We start from the raw sequence: 20,190 nt of genomic DNA on the forward strand, positions 1-20,190 counted from the left end.
GGTTTACTCTTTGCACTCGATGATCTTAAAAGTCTTTTCCAACCTAAACGATTCTGTGACCGTGTCAGGAGCACTGCTGACCCCCCGGTTGCCGCGGAGAGCGCACAGAGCAGCCGAGACAGCCAACACGAGGCGTGCAGCAAGCTCAGAGCGGCCCCACAGAAACGCAGGTACGTGTCATTAGCATTCACACCATCCGATCCCCAAACTGGATCAGATCTCCTGCCGCTCTGCTGGTGAAGGCGCTGCCTCGGGCGGTGCGGCTGGGATCTAGGCTTTCGGATCGGGCACTGGAGCAGCTACCCGGGGCGGTGGTTGAGTTCCTATCCCTGGAGGCGCTTAAGAGACGGGCGGACGCAGCGCTCAAGGAGGCGGTTTAGTAGCGGGCAGGTACGTTTGGACTCGATGATCTCAAATGTCTTTTCCAACCAAGCGCTTCCGTGGCTCTAACGCTACCCTAGCGCCTCCAGGCCCGGCGCCGCCCTCAGCCCGCCGCGCCGCAGGGGGCGCAGCAGGAAGGCGGAAGTGCGCTGACTGGCGCGGCCCCCTTCTTCCCCCGCCTCGCACGCCGTGACTTCCGGTGGCCGCTCTAGCCAGGGCCGCGTCTATGCCCGCGGCGCTGGGGGATGTTTATTGTCGTGGGGAGTCGGCCCAGCACCCGCAACGCCGCCGGGCGCCAGCGGCGGGGCGCCTAGCAACCGGCACCCCGCTCCGCCCCGCGCCGACCGCCGCCGACCGCCCCGCCCGCACGGTAACGGCTGCCGCGGGCTCCTCCTCCTCGGCGGGGCCGGCCCGCTCCGGGGGGATGCGGCCCCGCGCCGGGGGCGGCCACTGGGCCCCCGCGCCTCACACCCCCCTCGCTCCCCACCCCTCCCGTCGCTGCCCCATCTTTCGCAGTCCCTCTCCCTTCGCTCCCTTTCTCGCTCCCTTCACCCCCACCCCGCCGCCTTCGCACCCCTCTCCTTGCCTCCCCCGCTCCCCTCGCCCCCCCACTCCATTCACCCCTTCGCCGCTCCGCTTCCCCTCGCCCCCCTTCGCAGCCCCCCCCCCGCTCCTTCGCCCCCTGCATTGCAGCCCCCCCTTCACCCCTCCGCCCTTCGTCCCCCCTATCCCGTTTTCCCTCGCCCCCCCCCCCCCCCCCCCCCCCCCCCCCCCCGTCGCTCCTAGCTTTTCCTCCTCCTCCCTTCGCCCCCCCACCCCCGTTATGCTCCGTTCCCGGTTGGGTGCGGGAAGAAGTGGGAACCCTGTCGGCTCCTTCTGCCGCGGTGCCGTTTCCCCTCCAGCCCCGGGGCGGCCGGTGCGCGGCAGGGGCCCTCGGGGAAGGGATGGGTGCAGGATGTTCTCCAAGGGAAATGGGACGTTTCCCGGCGAGGCTTCCTCTGAGGGCTGTCCCGGTCACCGAAAGAACGTGCCCAGCCCCGGTGTAAGAGCCTAGTTCCCGGCAGCCACGTAGCGAAGGGTTGGGATCGGGCAGTGGCGGCCGGCGTGGTCAGGCCGCTGTCTGCCTGTGCTTTGTGTCTGCCGGGCTTGCCGGAGAAGTTTCCGGCTAGGATTGAAGGGGAAAACATCAATTGTTTGCTAACCCGAGTGTTAGGGCACTGGGATGCGTAGGGCTTTGGGTGAGATCCCCAACTGTGTGAATAGGAAAAATACTCACGTTTCCTCAGTCGAGATGCCCAAATAGTAAATGTTTGAGGGAGCGATAGAGGGATGAGGGGCTTGCCTGTTGTGTTAAAATATTCAGATTTGGGGGTTTCTTACAATATTTTATCAAGTTGGAATGGCCACCTAACTTGTCAGTTCAGACTTTTGCAATACTTCGGACAATTTTCCATATATCATAAACACCTAAGGAATTGTTCTTAATGCTTGGCATTTGACTAATACTGGATACTATAAGGGAAAGACGGCACAAAATTTGATGTAAGTGAATCTTGCTTTGAATATTAATGGACCTTTATGATGAGAAAGATTTGAGGAAAATGGCCTATTATGAATTAATTCAAAATAAGATTTGTAGTGTTTTTCTATAAACAGTTTGCCTTTATTCCTGCAACTGGATTTGTGTTGGAAGACCCCAGGTCTGTGGGGGTGCAGTAGGCTTATCCAAGAGATTTGACAGTAAGACAGGGCTTTTGTGTTCTACCGGCTTATGGTATAAATGGTGTCATCATTCTGTTCATTGTTCTAATTGGACAAATCACTACTTTGACACTGGTTTTGGAATTTTGGATTTTTTTTTCTCCAATATATATTTGTTTCATTCTATAGGAAGTAGTCTTGACTGTGCAAATCTTGAAAAGTGAGAATATTAGCTTCAAGATAGTGTGCTTTGGGCACAATTTACCTTGCCACTAGAGACAACTAAAAGTAACTAGTGGTTGTAACTAAGCAGGTTCTCTGGACCAGAGGATTTTCTGTACAGAAGGTAGTAGCTATGTTGCTCTTGGTTCTGACAACTCATTCACCTGCCACCATGTCTGAATAATATCTGAAAATTCAAGCAATTCAAGCTGATTTCGGAGGTCTGTCGCCTCCGGTGTTTCATATGGACCTGTTTCCTGAGGGGCTGAACACAGGTCTTTAAAAATGCACCTTCACTGGCATGATGTAATTGTCTCTCCTCATTCGTGATGGGCTTTATTTTGCATATTCTCTGTTCTCCTAAGGAAACCTTGTATGGAGGTTCGGGTAACTTCTGCAAAAATACTTCTAAAGCATTAGTTTGATGAATGCCTACTGGTGCCATAGTGACAGCTATTCCTTCAGCTGTTTGTGGGGTCAGTCAATTGGTGAACTGCTTTGGAGCAATTTTAAAAATAACCAGTAGAAGTTGCTTGAACTTAGGCTGCTGGTGAAAAAGGTGCTCATTAAACTGTTCTGACATTAACATAACCATTGTTAGATACCTCCTCGATCTGCCTTTGTAGCCTGGAGTTTCTCTGATCAAAGGTAGCCAGAAGCTTAAAATAATACATTGTTTATAGACCCCATCCCAAGTGCCTTTCCTCTCTCTTTGATGATGATGGCTTGGAACTTCTTGAAGACAGAGCGCTGGCTTTTTTTAGTTTGTAAGATTTCAGTGCAGGGTGTTTGTCTTCATGTGTATTCGTATAGTATCTAAAATAGTATGGTTGTGGTGGTAACTGGGGAGGTATGGGTAGTGCTTTGTTTAAGAACTTGAGTGCTCATTCCTTCCTCCGAAGTATTTCTTATTCTGGGAGGTTTCTCCAGTTTCAGTTTAGAATACATTGCTTTACAGGGACAAATATCCTTGAGTTAGCTTTTGTTGTTTTCATGTTCATTATCATGCTTTACCTACCTATTGTTTTTTTCCTTCCTGATTTTCCTTCTTAGGGTAGTATTCCTGATGTCTCCCTGAAAACTATCTTGGAACAAACGAACAAACTTTAGAAATTTCCTTAATAAAATAATACAGACTTCTGCAGAGATGTATTTTAAGGTTTTTTTTTTTCATTTTATTTTTCATTTCCCCCCATATCTTATTAGAGAACATTGTTACACCCTTTTATAAGCATGTTCTTCAGGCTTTTTATAGTGCATGTTTTGTTACTTTTTAAAAATATTGAACTTGCTTCTGTTCACATGGTTCCTATGAATTTGGATTTCTTTCAGACTTCCTGAAGAAAGGTAGTAGGATGTGTTTTCTCTAGATTTTATTCTTTGTTGTCAGTACAGTGTAAGACAGTGAATTGACTGCCAAGGCAGAGGTTGTATTAGGGTGTGCTCGCTCACTGCTTGGACAGAAGTATCCAAGTCTAAAAAGATTTTTCGTTTACCCAAACACTTCTAAACCATACCTTGGAAGAAGTTAATTGTGTTTATACACTAAATGGGAATGGGTGTAGTCAAAATTGTTGACACTTGGATTAAAGTTCTCAGAAAACATGGGTAGCATTTAGCAGCAGCAAATAGAGTGGTTTCATCCATACAAATGAGAAAGAAAACCGGTGATTAATATTTGAAATGTTTGATACTTGAGTGAGAAGTTTAACAACTAAATGCTTCTGTTAGACCAAGTAACAGTGAAGTAGAATAAAGGCAGTTTTTTCATATGTTTATGTTGTATTTAGATACTGCTTCTATAACAATTTATGCCCCTTTTTTAACTGAAAGTGACAAAACCTAGTCTGGAATATTAGCCACAATTCAAAATGGATTTCAAATTAAAAAGCTGCTCCCTAAATATCTATTGTCGTGAACTTTCAGAACGTGGCTAATGAAAAAGGAGGCATGCTACTGTAATGTTGTGTAATTTTTCTCCCATTAAAATCTATGCAAGTAGGTTGTACTTATAACTAAGATATATCATAATTGCTGAGAACATCCGTACTGACAGCTCCACAGCGTATTAGTTTTCTTTTTTCCTTCCAGAACGCGCTTTAATGATAGACCTTTTGTTTTTTAAATTGTAATTTTCCTCTCTTTCAACCACTTTTTCCTTTGTTCTGAATGAGCATGTGATTCTTCTCCCCAGATACGTTTAAGACAAGCCATCAGGGTTTTATGGAGACATTAACTTACAGTATTATGGTTTGCTTGAAGGTTAGCAATCTTTGAAGGTTGTTATGCGTGACTGTGTTTATTCTTTCAGAACATAGATGTTGAGGGTGCCAGTAGAAGCTTGCTGATAATTGGGAGGTGCTGATGATTGGAGATATCTTGTGTTCCTATGCGACAGTCATTCCTGGGTTCCAGTAACTGAGCTCAGCAAGAGCCAGGGTGGAAAACAAATGCCTCTCTGAAGATGCCATGGGTTCCAGCTCCTTGCTCTGTGCTGGCCCTGCCTACATGCCATTCAAAATCTGCACATGTGCTATCTTTGGAACTAGTGCAATAAATTGCTAACCCAATCTGTAGCAGTCCGTCAAAACCAGATGGGATAAATAATTTCTAACTTTGAAGATTCGTATAATTTTGGGTTGTTTTTTTTTTTTAAAAAAAAGGTATGGGAGTACTAATTGGTTACTGTTTGTTCTCTTCTTTGCTTGCTTCCACCCCCAGCCCCTTCAGCCTTTGGTTTTTCTCATTCTTTGTTGCTGTTTCTTCACCTCTTTTTTGTGTTCTCACGCACCTCGCCTTTTCTTATATGGGACGAGCCAACAATTACAGAGTAAATCTTTCAGCCTGTAACAAGCTGCACAGTAGAAGCAGTAAGCATCACAGCAGCTGACCTAGTACATTATGCACGTCGACCTTTTAGTTTATTGCTTCTGTTTTGTCAGTTAGTTGTAGTTAAAGATGTACCTTGAGTGAGTTCTTGACTGGAGACTGGCATGATGATTGGGAAGTTGTAGTCTGACAAAAATACAAAATTAACATTATTATCAGTATCTTGAAGATTTCTGATATAGAATGTTTAAAGACATTTAGTTTTGTAAGTGCATTACAGTCTGTTATGTATGTTGTTCTTGATGCATAGTCTCCTTCCATTGCAACAACCATGTAAAGCTTTTCATATTTCTGGCCGTTTCTCTTTATTTTGATCTTTGCTTTCTGTTGTGTTCGTTTTGGATTAAATACTACTAAAATTTTAGATGAGTGGATCAAGAAAGTATTGCCCCTGTTTGTTAAGCTATACTCTACTTAAGCTACTTCTCCTGTAGTAGAAAGCAAAAAATCCTTATTGAACTACAGTATTTTTACATAAGTCCTTTTCACTAAATATCAGTGTTCTTGCCCTTTTCCCCCTCTCCTTTTGTGATTTTGTGGTTTTGTGATTTTGATGTTTGAGATGTCCACTGTCTCGGGTTTGGTATGCTTACAGAAGAGATGTCAGGAAGTCTGAGGCTGGGCTGAACAGTAGCTCTACTCCCTGTCTTATGTTTCTTCTCGCCTGGTTGAGGTGTGTGTTAGGAGTGTCACCTTCAATCTGCACGGGCAGACTGGATGCTTCCTCACTGCCTTTGGTTTGTTGGGCATGCACTGGGCAGCCATGCTGTGCCTTCACAGTTACTCATGCTTTTCCTCAGAAACACTTGATTCTACTTCGCGTGTACAGTACATGCATTCCATGCAGTTCCTGTAGGCGGTGCAGAAGGGGGTGAGAGGCCACTGGGGCTCAACCCAGGCTGTTGCTGCCACCAGGACATTTTGTATAGTTCACGTTATGCTATTATATTGTGAGACAGAGGCCAAGAGTGCTAGGTGAAGATGGGAAAGCCGTGATAGCAGGCTGTCCACAGACTGCAGTTTGTGTAATCCATGTTAGCTTAAAGTTATTTAGCGGGCTAGTCCATCAAGCTGTTAAGAATTATCAACTTCAGCAGAGAAGTGTGTTCTCCCGAGATGTTTAATGACATCCTCAAATGACCTGAGGAAAGATTATCTGCCGGAGCTATAGAAGAAGTTTCAGTAATCTTTACTGTATCCTAATATAGTTGCTAAGAGTTGTAACATATTTGACTAGCAAGTTTAAATATTATATACATATGTATACACACTTTATTTATGTTAAGTCTGGCAGTGTGGCTTTAAACAAGTAACCTCCTGTTCTCAAGCACACAGGATACAGACACCTCCACTCCCCACACACAGTTAACTTAAATGAGTCACAGTGCAGTAACTTCTGCTTCTCCTCTCCTTTCAGAGACGGATGTATACAATGTATACAATACATTAATAGGCAATTTTCTACTGGTATGTCTAATTTTATGCTCTTCTTTTCTCAGGATGTGATCTTCACGGTGAGCTGGTGGGAAAACTGAGTTGTAAATCACCCCAATGGATGCAGACAGTGATGTTGCATTGGACATTTTAATCACAAATGTAGTGTGTGTTTTTAGAACAAGATGTCATTTAAACTTGAGGAAGATTGCATTAGAGGGAGCAAATGTGATATACAAGCGTGATGTTGGGGTAAGATATTCAACACACCTCAATTATCTGTTTCTACAAATGTTCCTTAAGCTAAACATTCTCATGTATTAGATTGTGCATAGAGAAAAGCATAGTTTTATTTCTGGATTTCTGTCTTGATAAGTATTTAGTCTGTCATATGCTAAATTATGGTAAGGGAAGTGAGTGAATACAGTCTTAGAAGACTGCAGCTAGTGAGGTGAATACTGGGCATAAGGTACGTGATGAGACCTCTTAAATCTTGGAGTCCATTTTACCTCTCAAAATTTTATAGTTTTGTCAAGAAAATATGTCCTGATCAGGAGTCAGCAACGTGGGAGTCACTGTAATGAGAAAAAATGAACACAATGCTCTGGGCTTTCAGCTTTTTGTTCAGAGGAAACTACCTTCATTTAATCTGTTTTGTGAACACTGAATCACTGGCTGAGATATCCCACTCTTATTTTACTCTTCTCGAGAGCTGTGGTTTTTTAATTCCTGGAAGGGATGAAGGAATAGTTCAAGACTATTAAAAATTGAAGGAAATATAATTAGTGTAACGGTTGATTTGTCTAACAGTCGATTACTTTTTCCAGTGTGAAATTGAACTACTACTAATTCCCTATTCCTTCACTTCTGTTTTTCTTTATAGAAAGTATTAATGAAGCTTAGGAAACCTAGGATTACGGCCACGATTTGGTCCTCAGGAAAAGTTATTTGCACAGGAGCCACAAGGTGAGTTCCTGAAGATTCTTTCCCTAGTTGTAAATTCTTGTGTCATTTAAAATATAATGTTGTAAATGAAGAAGATAGCAAGAAGCAGTACTTGTCACTGTTAAGATTCGCTCACACTGGATCACATGTAGATTGTTGCCAAGGTGTGTTGCCAAGCTGGAAGTTTTCTCTGTGAAATGTCTGTATGAGACTGACTTGAACTCTTAAGCAACATCAGTTGAGCCTTGTGGGAGAACGGCAAGGAAGACTACTTTCTGAAGAAAATTCTAGAGATTTCATTTGAGAACTCTTCAAGAATTCTGTATTTAGCCAGAACTTGAAACCTGGGAAGGGTTGACCTTTTTTGAGAGATATCTCTTATTCTTTTGTGAAAACACACCTGTATTTCATCAAGTTCTACAGTGTTGAGGGACTGGGAAGGGAAGCAAGAGCAGACTCTCAGTTCAGATATGGCTAAGACTTGCTAAACTCTTAATAGATTAATTCCTTTAAGATATGTCTGCATTGTGGAGTAGGGGCAAGACACAATACTATATTTGCATTATTCCTGTATATGATCTCTGTCTCAATGGAAGATGATAGTTCAGGATGTTAACTACAAACTATCCGTGATGATATTTGTCTCTTTATAAAGAGTATTTAGAGTCACATATGAGGAAAATAGGTCTCCCACTTCAGCTGGAGCCAAGTGTGAAAATATATTCTTCAGACAGGACATAAAAGACTCCATTTGAATATCTAGATAGTTAAAATGTAATATGTACAGTAGGATAAAATGAAGACTGTCTGTGTGATCATGGTTCATGTGCTATATGATGTAACAGTTCATTTTGTAGTCTGAGTAGCATTGTGTACTTTATTTCTGTTAACACTAGATTATTTTCTTTCTCCTTTATAGTGAAGAAGAAGCTAAATTTGGTGCCAGACGATTAGCTCGTAGTCTACAGAAACTAGGTTTTCAGGTAATTCTAATGAAAAGACTTGTATGACTCAAGCAAAGCTGGTAGTTATGAGGGAGCATAACAATTTAGCAGTGAGCATGTTTTCACTCGGCTGCCCCTTTTGTGTTGGCATACATTGTCCAGATGCTGGTTATAGTGAAGCTGGTTTATTTTGTGGATTTCTCTTTTATTTGGCAGCTCAGAGTAGTGCTTCTTCATTGGCTCATGAACAACAAAATTTGTTTAATAAATGAACCACCTGCATATGGTTCTTTGATAGACTTTATAATATCTTGAAAATTTATTTGGAAGGAGTGCTGAAAGAGTGTAAACCTGCTATCATTTCAACCTAATTTTCCCTCGTTTCTGATGGAGTTGCAGATACATGTCTGTCTTGTTAAGGGCAAGTTTGAGCCCCTTTAATTAAAGGGTGGAGGGGGAAGTGCTTATGTACTGTCAGATTGCACAGCAGGGAATAAACCAAATAAAATACTTAAGACATGAAACCCCTCTCTTTTCTGGGTTAATATTCCCAGTCAAAACCACCACTATATTTCATAATAAAAGCTGAAAAATAGCAATATAAGTGATTGAAAATGCCCTGTTTTAGTACTCTAAAACTTCCTGGTAGTCAATTGTGCTGTTTACCTGTGGTTTCAGTTTGCAGACAGACTACTTAATAGACACAATGGCTGTCCTTTCACAGGGAGAGACAACCTGTGATTGTAGTTCATAAAGGCATTCATGACAGGCTGTCCCGGCAATACTGCATCAGACCCAAGGAGAAGTTAGACACTCTTCCTGTGTCCTCTAAAAGCTGGAACGGAACATTAAATCAGTTTAAATGGAATATATTTTGAAGATGAAATTGATGGTTGACCCTTTATAAGGATAAGTTGCTCCTACTGGTAGTATCCTTCCAAAAAGTTTTGACTGGGGAATGGTCATTATAAAGTTCAGGCAATCTCAGAAAATGAACACAAGTTTCTTCAGTGAAATTGCCAACTCTAATGCAGTGCACTTGTTTACTTAGGAATTGTCTCTTAGCCGTTTTATTTCCATCTAAAATGGCTATGGTAAAGAATTACTGCAAGCCAGTAGTTTGAGCTATATTTCAGAGAGTAGAAAAGCAGCTTGCAGTACTGGTCACTGGAGATTTTAAACAGAGCAATTTTCACCTTTTTTTCTGATTCTTAACGTTATTAAAAAGGTGTATAGCAACAAAGCATTAAAGAAATTTTCAGATTGCATAAGATTCTTGTAACAAAGAAATTTAAGCTTTTTCTCTGCTTGTTTTGATGTTCCATGTGCTATTTAATTTAACTTATTTCCAGTTTGCAAGTGTTTAGTACAGCAATATGAGTTGTTTGTGTCTCATTCTTAAACTGTACGATAATAATATAATGCGACTGTGAAGTATCTTGTTCAGTAGTTACTGTACCATAGAAGGATAAAGTAGGTGATTTGAGTCCGATAAGTACTGTTTAGATTCCTAGTAGAAATACATCAATCACAAGGTTTTCATTCTGAAATCTCATAAAAATATTCGAATTAGTAGTATTCTAACTTTTTTTTTTCTGCAACCCATATGTCTGCTTTGCTGTAAACTGAATTTCTAATGTGTTTTTTTCCCCTCTCTTTTGAAAAGGTAATTTTCACAGATTTTAAAGTTGTGAATGTTTTAGCAGTGTGCAACATGCCCTTTGAGATCAGATTGCCAGAATTTACGAAGAAAAACAGACCTCATGCAAGGTATGGTAGGATTTAAAGGAATTATAGTCTTGATGTACTGCTTAAGATTTTTGGTTCTAGATCTATCTTTTTTACTTTATATTTTGTTTTCCAGTTATGAACCAGAACTTCATCCTGCTGTGTGTTACAGAATGAAAACTCTCAGAGCTACCTTACAGATTTTTTCCACAGGCAGCATCACAGTTACAGGTATATGGATGTCAAAAACAAGTATTTTAGCTTGTTGGGAACATTCAACTTTAGGGCCATTAGGTTTAGGAAAGGAAAATGTTTTCAACGATCAACAGATATGTGGAACGGATTTTGTTTCCCAGTGTTAGCACCTAGTTTCGTTTTGTGTGAAAGTGCCAGAAGAGTTGTAGGTAGTGTCTTATTATTGGTAGGCTTAAGAATTACTTTGAGTGTACATAGTCCGTCTTTGGTGCAGAACCAAAAACTATCACTTTCTGTCACTTTAGTGGGAATTCTATCTTCCATTTGTTAGAGCTCAGCTGCTGGTTCAGAAGTTGGTTAGGGTTTTTTGTTTTCACATCTTAATTCCTTATCAAATACCCAGGCTTTATGGGCAATATTTATCAGAGGTTATCAGAAGTGGTTTTTAAGTATACAAATGCCATCAGATTTGGTTATCTGAAAATGCAGGGCTAAAAAGTATTTCAAGATTGCAGTATATGTTCTGAACAGAGCAACTGGTCTAGCCAAAACTAAATTTATAATAAATAAGAAGCTTGAGTCTCACTGGAGTAGTACAAGGCTCTCAGCATGTCTTGTCAGCCTCCTTATGAGATTCTTTATAAGATTCTTATTACTCCACATATGGGATAAAATCACTTTCATATTTCCGGAATTGTCCTTTCAAATATGAAGGGAAATAGAGTAAACATCAACATTTTAATTCCTTTTGGTTTGCTTGTTACTGTGACTTTGAAATATTTCAGACTTCTGTTTGTTTTGAAATCTTCTGTTTTGCCTAGGCATTTCTTCTAGAGCAAAAAAAATGTCCACAGTCTTGTTCTAAAAACATTTTAAATTACTTTTCTGTTTTACTATATTCCCTCTCAAGCACGTTCAGATAAGGTTCTGTTTGGCCATTCATGCTTCTGCAGTACTAGTACCTGTCATGCCACAGACTCAAAGAATTCTATTTGAGATACATAATTAGAAATGAAAAAAAAAAAAAAGAATATGTGGGGTTTTTTTAATGGAACAAGTATAAAAAGATGTAGAGTTACATTGAGAAAACAAAATAAAAAGAACTAATATGTAATAGGGATAAGTATTAATTTTTCTTGTGCCAAAATGAGTGATAAGGGATTTGTTTTGTTTTTTTTCCTCTATTTTATATTCCCTGCAATGATGATCCAGTTTTTACATCTCTTCAGCCCTACGGGGAGTGGCATTTTTTTACGAGAATTACTTGCCCACTTGTACTCTCACTTTCTGAAGTAGAACTCGCATTTCTGTAGTAGCAGACAAATTTAAGGAAGGTGCAGTATCTGGTCAGAAGGAAGGTATCTTTCACCAGGCTCGTTTTAGGGGAGTGCTTAACTCAACTTTTGACCAGTTTGAAAATACAGGAAGAATTCTATTTCATTCCATTTTCTTTCTGAGTGTGTAAATTAAAACAATATTTCTAGAATTGCTTTAATAAGTAGTTAGTAACTTAAGTTATTTGTGATCTTTGGGAACCAGTTTGAACAGATTTCTAAAGTGAGGTAAAAAAGTACGTGAGAAATTGCTGTTTTCATTTATTTGCATCAACAAACATCCATCCAGGATTAATTTCTTGTGACATGTTACTGCTTGCTTATTTGCAGTCTTAATTGTTCATTGCATAAAATGGTTTAGTATCATTAGAAAGCATTGCTAGTTCATTCTTCCTTTTCTTTCTCCAAATGCTTGTAGGTCATGCTAGATGACCTTCATATGCTTCATCTTGAGACAATAACCATTCCCTGGCTTGCAGGTTTTGTCCTGAGATCAGTGGTCGAGGTATTTGCAAAATCCAGACTAGAAAGTAATGGTCTGTAATTTTCAAAGTAAAATAACCTTGCTTGAAACATATTTGTGTTATATCCAGCATTATTTAGCAGTAGTTTTTGTTGGTAGATTTTTAAAGGGAGAAATTAAAGTGGGTAGGCTTTGAGTAATACAAATTCCTAGAAGAGTGGCGTAAATAGAAGTATTTTTCTGCTTCTGCCACTCAGCCACTGCTGCCTGATCTGGGCTGACTGTTTAAGCCAGTAAATGGAAAAGCACATGAGTTATGAACTTAAATTGCGGTGTTACTTATTTATAGTCTAGCCGTTGATCAGTGTAGAGCATCTTGCAGATCTCATATAAGAGTCCTCTCTTGTGTGTAAAAGTGCTCAGAGAACACCTTAAGTTAGGTGAAATGGGGGAGAATTTATTTTTGTCTACAGTATAAATTTGTGGTAGCTAAAAGTATTAAGGACATTTTAAGAGATATTATTGTTCTAACTTCTGATTCCTTGATTTTTTTGTTCTTACTTTTGTTTTTGTGTTTCTTTTTTAAAATATGTCTCAGGGCCAAACGTAAAGGCTGTTGCCAGTGCTGTGGAACAGATTTACCCATTCGTGTTTGAAAGCAGGAAATAAATTTTATAATTCACCACTTGATGGTTAGGTTGCCTAACCAAGCACCTTTAAAGACTGCTGCACATTGGACTAAAAGCAAAAAGGAAAACTGGACCAACCATAGCAGAGGAATACAGACTCTCTAACTTGCTCATGGCCACGGTATAAACTCCAGTTTTTTTGGATTTTACTCTTAACAGTGCTGTATTGTAATGAACGGAAGTTTACAAGATATGAAATTGCTGCTTTTGAAAAGACATTCTATTTATTTTTGCAGTAATTTCTGTGTATTCATAAGCAAAGCTGTCACGATGTGCACTACCTTTAAAACTTCTTTTTTTTAGTTTGAGCTTGTGTTTTATTTGTGAATAGTCTTTTACATTTTTGTAAGCTGAATATTGGGCACCAAAGAAGCTGTAAAAGTTATCTTTTTCACCTGATGAATGTGCACAAATAAAAGTTTGGAAAATATTTCTCTTCATACCTGTTCTGTTATATTCCTTTCCCTTTTTATATTGCAGTTAAAATTGTATAGTTGCAAATTAATTTGAAACAATGTAAGAATAGTCTTTTGCTGATACCTTCTGTTTCTGTTTGTAGTATGTGTAGAACTTTGTGTGTGGGTTAGATTGAAATCTATAATAGTTACGTATGTTTATCTGAGGGTGAGATTTGGTTTGCTCACAGTTCTCTTAACTACATGCCAGATTTCAAGTATTGTCTTGCTGTTACATGAAGAGAAGACATTTCTGAAAATAAAGGTCTACAGCAAGTGTTTTCCTATTAGAGGAAATCTTATCAACTAAAGAAGATACTGTAGAAAACCCAACTGCCTTGTCCACCTGCTGGATGAAAACAGAAAAAAGTTGCTACGTGAGCTTCAGTTTTCAGGAAAGTGGTGTACTTCAACTCTAGAAGATGGTATGGTCACACTAATCCAGCCCCCACCTGTTGATGAAATATTAACACAGACCTTTTCTACACTCTTCTTACTGCTCTTCTTATTGTATAGTATTTTCATGACAGGAGCTGCCAACAAGCAATGAAGCTTGATTCTGACTTGTATTATTATTGGTATTAATCTTGGACTTGGAAGCCAGTAGATGTTTCTCTCAATAAGTGCACATTTGAAGCAGAAGAGAGGTGAATGCTTAAAAGTAACTGCAAATGCTACTTTTAAAAAGATACAATAAATATGTATAAATGTATGTATGTCGGCTTTTCCCTATCTCATTGAGGAGAAATGTAACATTACCATTGTGTGCTGCAGGTAATGTACAGTCTGAGTGGGTGCTAAAAATAATGAACAATGAGCTGATACTGTATCAGAAGTTGCAGCTGTGGAAGAAAGGTGGAACAACATCCAGAAGAAGCAAATCCTTTGCATAATGTATTTAATCTGTCTGGGGGGTGGTATAGAAGTTGAGGCTGTCCGTAGTAATTTAATGTAAAAATTATGGAAAGGAAGGAGCGGTATGGGAAATGCACAATCTTACAGAACAAAAAGAAAGAAGCAGCAATTTCCCACAAGTCTTAAGTGATATATTCATGAAAATTGTTTTAAGCTCAGTACAGATAGGAAAGAGAGGACTCATAACTATTCAATTACTAAATTGAATTCCACATTCCTAGACATTAGGAAGAAATTCTTTACAGTGAGGATGGTAAAACACTGGAAATTGCCCAGGGAAGTTGTGGATGCTACCTCCATGGAAGTGTTCAGGGCCAGGTTGGATGGGGCTTTGGGCAGCCTGATCCTAGTGGGAGGTGTCCCTGCCCATGGCAGGGGGGTTGGGACTGGGTGATCTTTAAGGTCCCTTCCAACCCAAAGCAGTCTATGATATGAACAGTAATGGAACTCATGATAAAGAGCAGGAAAAGGAGTCCTTGCTATATGCAAGCTTTCCACATTCTTTAGAAGGTAATGTGGATCTCAGCACTCCTGACACTAATGAGGATTTTGTGAAAAATCGGAGAACGTGATGAACAAACCACTATTATTATTACGATGTGTAAAAAAAAAAAAAAGGAAAAAGCAGAATGTATTTGAACAGTGAACAAAATTCTGGATTTTCCAGGCACAAAGTTTGGTCCTAAACTGATGAATGAGGCTGCAATAGCTGTCTTAGATTAGGCTTGCTTCTTTTTTGGATCAAATTACAAAGCACTTGAGTGCTACTGGTAAAATTCTGGAGCTTTTATCAAGCATATGTCTCCTAAATTTAACTGTAGAGAAAGAGGAATGTTTTCAGTTAGTGCTATCACATAGTATGAACTCTGCCTGTTAAAACAAAAATGAAAGGTAATAATAAGCTGAAATGCATTAAAATGGGAACTGTTTCTTTTGAAGCACTGCTTAGGTCTGTGCTAGCAGTTCGAGGCCTCCATAAGGGAGCTGAAAACACACTACTGAGCTTGTAAGATAGCACTGAGAAAGAGAATAACGGCAAATAAAAGATTCTTTGAAATATATGCTCACCGATCCTTCTAGCTCCAAGAGAGCCTCAATCTGTGACAAATAGTGCTTTAAAATCTCATGACGAAGGGCAATTGACGGTGTACCTTTATACTCAGGGATATCACTCCCATCACTGCTCTAAATCAGTAGGTCTCCGCCTCAGTCTGGAATAAGCCTCGCTGCTGCTTGTTCCTACATACGTGCATAGACACACACCCCCCTGTTCCCCATCTTCACGTGTCAGGCTTTGCTTTGCTGTGCTGCCTCCACCTAGGCTCTCACTATCAACTCACAGCCATAATGCGGACTCGGCCAGACAGTATGCCTCGGTAGCTCTGGGGCATAGCTTTGAATTAAATTTACCTGTCAATCAATCAGCTCTTCTTCAATAGCTGTGTTTTCTAGAGCATTGTTCATCTGCTGCTGGATTCTGCAGATGGATCCCATGCAAAGCTCCTCATACTGCTCAGCTGTGGCACTAGCAGCGCCATATAGAGTTTATTTCACATTCCTTTAGAGAAGAATTGGTTATATTTATATAACCTGCTAAGGGCTCCTCTTTGCAACAGAATTGTAACTCTGACTCATTGCTGGCTTGTAACTTGTCATAGCCACCAGATCTTTTCCTGTAGTTTCTAGCTCCATTTTATGATTCTCTGACTTATGATTAGGTTACCAGAGAAACTTGCACTTACGCTTTCAGAATTGTAACCTGCTTTTTCAGACCCTTTTTGTGGGTTTGAAAGCTCTGAATTCCAGCGCAGTGTCTTCCAGTTAAGTATTGCATGCAAATTTAATAAGCATATTCTATTTTGTAATCCAGTCCATTAATGAAGATACCGAATAATTTTAGGCCTGGTCCAATTTATTTTGTGGAGTGCTTCAGAGATCCAGGGATGTGATTTGTATGAAATATCCTTTTTTCCCTTGTATTTTCATAGTTGGTGAGGTTGTGACTGCCAGTTCTGTGTCATTAGATGTGCAGGCATTGTTATGGAAGACCAATACAATTAGAACTACATTTATTTAGTATAGGGCTAAGTCTGTGGTACAATTAAGAATCTACCTAAAATAGTTTAAAGAGCCCTTGACTGTAGCATCATCACCTTTTGGAGGTATCTGAAGCTATTAGGATATCTGCAGTTAAACGAGTGTTGGAACTATGCCTTCTTCAGAAAGATGGTATTTTTACTTTTTTGTTTCTACACTTAAGAGGTGTGCATGGGGGAAGCTGAGAAGAGCTCACAATGAGCCTCAGACCTGTAAGGTAGAGTGACAATTTTTGTGGTATCTTCTGAGTTAAATTTATTTTTTTAAGAACACTTGAAAATTTCTTACAGCAGGGGTTTGTTTGAGAAGCTGTAATGCTGAGAAGGATTTTGCAGATGTCCCTTTCATGACTTCAAAACCTGTATGGGCTTGGATGGCATGTGCAAAGTTATGCTATCTTGAAGCAACAATCAAGAAACACTACCGATGAGAGTAAATGGGGATGCTATTGGAAATGCAGGTAATCCACTACCTGGTAAGGTCACTGATAAGGAAATGGATTAATTTCCTGCAATTTAATCTTACTAAAAATACATTATATTGTGTAATTTACTGTCAGGCACTTGTTAGTACAAGAATGATAAACTAACAGTATATTTTGGAAGACTACACAGAATCACCCTAATGTTTTTTGTTCTGAAACTGATTTAGTACAATGCATGATACTGATAACTATCCTTCCAGCCTAAATGTGAGGCAGGTGGAGAGATTTCAGTAGACGTTAATACTAAACAACTGAGGAAGGTACTAACATGCAAAACCCAGAAAATGGTCGGTTCAGACTCTGTTATTTGTCAACATCATTTTACAAGTGTTCAGAACTGATACTGGAATCTGTTGGTCTTATAAAAAGAAAATATTACTGTTGATCCAAGGAAAAAGCTTTGCAGCACTAGCAGGTCCAGCCTGCAGCCCTTTGTTGGCACTGGAGAAGTTCTCTAGATCTTTTCCTTTTCTACATCAAATGCTTGCCAGACTTCAGACTTAACAAATACTCATTAGGCAACACATGGCACTGACCACATATCCCGTATTTTATTATTCTTTCCATTTCAGCAACAGAATGTGGTGTTTTCTTTTGCAAGAAGGCATCAATATTTTTCAAATATATTCTTTGCTTGAGCATACTGTGGTTAAAAAACAAAAAAAGAAATTCAGGCTGTATATCAGAATATGAGCTGATCTCAAAAGTGTAAAGATCAATATGCTGAACTAAGCAGTCCAAACTGTAATAATAATAAAACTTTTTAAAAAACCAACCAAAACAGTTTTGCTGTGTTCTGGTTCTGGAGTTCCTCACATCTCCAAGTTAAGTGTGAAAATTTAAGGTGAAAATTCACCCTTCTTTGTATGAAACATCTATGATTAAAAACTTCAGCTGCCCCTTTCCCCCCATCACCACAGTCAATCTCTGACCTCCCTGTGTGTGGCTTCTCTTCTGCTGTTCCAAACCCAGCTCTCCTTGCTTCACACTGCTATGAAACTTTTACATGGCTGACCTCTAATGCATTTTGCATCATTTTTCTGACTATTTATAGAAGTTACAGGAATGCTCTTACCTTTGTCAATTCCTGCTGCTCCAGCGCAGGGTAAACTTACTGCTGAGGTCAGGGAAACACAAGGAGACTCTTTGCTATGGGGTTCCCTGGACGGTGGCAAGGGGACCTTTTCTCCTAGCCTTTTGTGGCCCTACTTATCTGACCTTTGTACCAGGAATCCAGCAGGGGTTTGGTATTTGTTCCATTAAAGCTTATGATGTGGGAAAGTTGTGGTACAGACTGAGCCAGTAGGTTCCCATTCTGAGGTAGCTAAATTTCCAGTGATTTCTGGTAAATCGGGTCCTTGGCTTCAATAGTCTCTTTTCTGGTTTTGAACACATTCTCGCTGTCTGAATAGACATTCTCCTATAAATGTATGATGTCAGAATCTAGAATTGTGGCCATGTGAGAATCTGATCTGAACTGATCCTCTTTGCTCAGAGGTAGAACTTTACCTAGATCAGTAAGTTACTGCTTCATCAGCACAGGACACAGTCAGGCAGCTTTAATGCTATAAGACAGCAAATGAAGTGGAAACGTGCTTAGTTCAAAGTAGTATTCACGGTCCAGCTGACAGTGTCAGTCTTTCTTCCTCAATTAAATGCTGAAAGAAATGCCACTGTGTAGCTGTTAGGACAGCCAGTATACTTCTAAAGCATGTTTTTTTCTTTAGACAAAACCTCATTTGTTTATCTGTTAATAAATATTTACCTACCAATCACTCTAACAGAATCTAATAACCTTCTAAGAAAAAAATGAACTATGTTCTTTTATGGGAGCCATATAGATGTAGCCTTTGTAAATAAGCCTTTGTAGAGGCTTATTGGGTACTTCCGGATACACTTGTTTAGCAATAACCAATAATTTGATATAATTTATCACTTGCAGTGACTACAGTTTCTGAACTCCCTTTGTACTGCTCTGTACCACATAATTCTCACTTTCTGAATCCAAATGTCAAAGTCTAGTGTGCCCTGCATTGAGCAATAAAATGATTTTGTCATCAGCCTCCAGCTTCCAACTTTCCTGGAACTGGTGAAGTCAAAGAAATCCAGTCCTCTCTGCTGTAAGAACACCCTCAAACTAGAGTAATTGATTATGCAAATTTCCCCCCATTAAACAATTTGACTACATTTTCTGAGGAGTGTTTCCTAGGTCACTAAATCCTGGCCCTCCCAGGAAACCATATGTAAAGTTCCTTTTACAAGCTAAGCGCACTCTGCGTTATAAATTATTAGCTTCTCATGAACAAGATCCTTTTTCAAGTCTCGTTAAGCTGAAGCCCAAACTCATTCATAAACAGTTTCTACCCATTTGATCTGGACTAGAATCATCCTTTACACTCCATAGTTGTCCATTTTTGCTCCATAGTATTGTCTTCCCTAATGTACTAAGAGTTGTTCACCTCTTTCCTACTAGCATGATTAAACCTGGTTTTGCTGGGCTCCTATGAAACTCTTCCCTCTTCTTGGCACCCCAGCTGTTCATTGCTCCTCTTCCAGGCTGAACTCCTGTTGCATGTGGATAATTAGAATTGTACACAATACTCCAATTTTCATTCACCTCCTGTATGTAAGCACTGAATAACCTCAGGGGAAGGATGGTGGTTTGAAAAAGGCAAAGATTTTTAGTAAGTTATAAACTACAACAATCTTTAATGTTGGCTGTAAACTGCCACTGAAAGAAGCTCTACAAAGAAATGAAAGGGAGAATATCTTGTGTATAGTAAAGGCACCACGTGTCCCATCAAAAGTGTGAGCAAGCCGAACTGTTTTTCCTTAATCAGACTTGGCAAAGGCTGCTTTGATCGCCCCAGGTCTAGTAGAGCTGCTCTTTCTCTCTCTTGCTAAGTTCCACTGGTACCAGTTTCTCTCTGCGCTGGCTCATCCAGCACGAGGAGGTCTTCACGTATTTCCTAGAGATGGAAAAATAAATAAATAAATCCCAACACAGGTTTGCCACCCCATTCAGCCGGCAGAGTGCTCTCTCTGCTACACACGCTTAGGGCATGGCTGTGCTGACGGAAGTGGTACCCAGGGGCACATTCGCACCTGCATCCTGGGCAGCACCGTCCCAGGAGCATCCCAGGCAGCACGGCCAGCTCCCCCTACCCGGACTGCAGCTCCCCCAGCTTCCTGTGGATTTATGTCTTTCTATAAAGAGGAGGGAGGAGAAGGTGTGCGAGGAAGGCAGCGCAGGCTGGACCAGAAACACCAATTTCTCAGCTGATGAAAATCGCGGCAACAATAAGCTCCGGGCA

At 40.3% G+C, this 20,190-nt stretch overlaps 2 protein-coding genes across 5 annotated transcripts in view; one reads left to right on the forward strand and one right to left on the reverse strand.

The window, feature by feature from the left end:
* Window positions 1–440: 440 nt before the first annotated feature.
* On the forward strand, window positions 441–14,008 carry TBPL1 (TATA-box binding protein like 1). Of its 4 annotated transcripts, none has more exons than XM_054062252.1 (8): window positions 441–751; window positions 5,026–5,198; window positions 6,693–6,879; window positions 7,511–7,593; window positions 8,492–8,555; window positions 10,183–10,286; window positions 10,381–10,475; window positions 12,835–14,007. In XM_054062252.1, exons 3-8 carry the CDS (start codon window positions 6,745–6,747, stop codon window positions 12,903–12,905), a joined length of 552 nt encoding a protein of 183 aa, XP_053918227.1. In that variant the 5' UTR covers window positions 441–751; window positions 5,026–5,198; window positions 6,693–6,744; the 3' UTR covers window positions 12,906–14,007. The 4 variants fall into 4 exon arrangements, 3 of the variants coding, with proteins under 3 accessions (XP_053918227.1, XP_053918226.1, XP_053918228.1); XR_008449101.1 differs by lacking the exon at window positions 5,026–5,198 and having other exon boundaries at window positions 443–751; window positions 12,835–13,046; window positions 13,592–14,006; XM_054062251.1 differs by lacking the exon at window positions 5,026–5,198 and having other exon boundaries at window positions 443–751; window positions 12,835–14,006.
* Window positions 14,009–14,176: 168 nt separating this feature from the next.
* SLC2A12 (solute carrier family 2 member 12) overlaps window positions 14,177–20,190 on the reverse strand; it is a 35,291-nt gene continuing 29,277 nt past the window's right edge. The window contains exon 5 of the mRNA XM_009559711.2: window positions 14,177–19,845. Coding sequence (XP_009558006.2) covers window positions 19,749–19,845 — 97 coding nt within the window. The 3' untranslated portion in view covers window positions 14,177–19,748. The remainder of the gene's footprint in view (window positions 19,846–20,190) is intronic.

Source organism: Cuculus canorus, chromosome 3 (assembly GCF_017976375.1).
Source record: "Cuculus canorus isolate bCucCan1 chromosome 3, bCucCan1.pri, whole genome shotgun sequence".
NCBI classification, from domain to species: domain Eukaryota; kingdom Metazoa; phylum Chordata; class Aves; order Cuculiformes; family Cuculidae; genus Cuculus; species Cuculus canorus.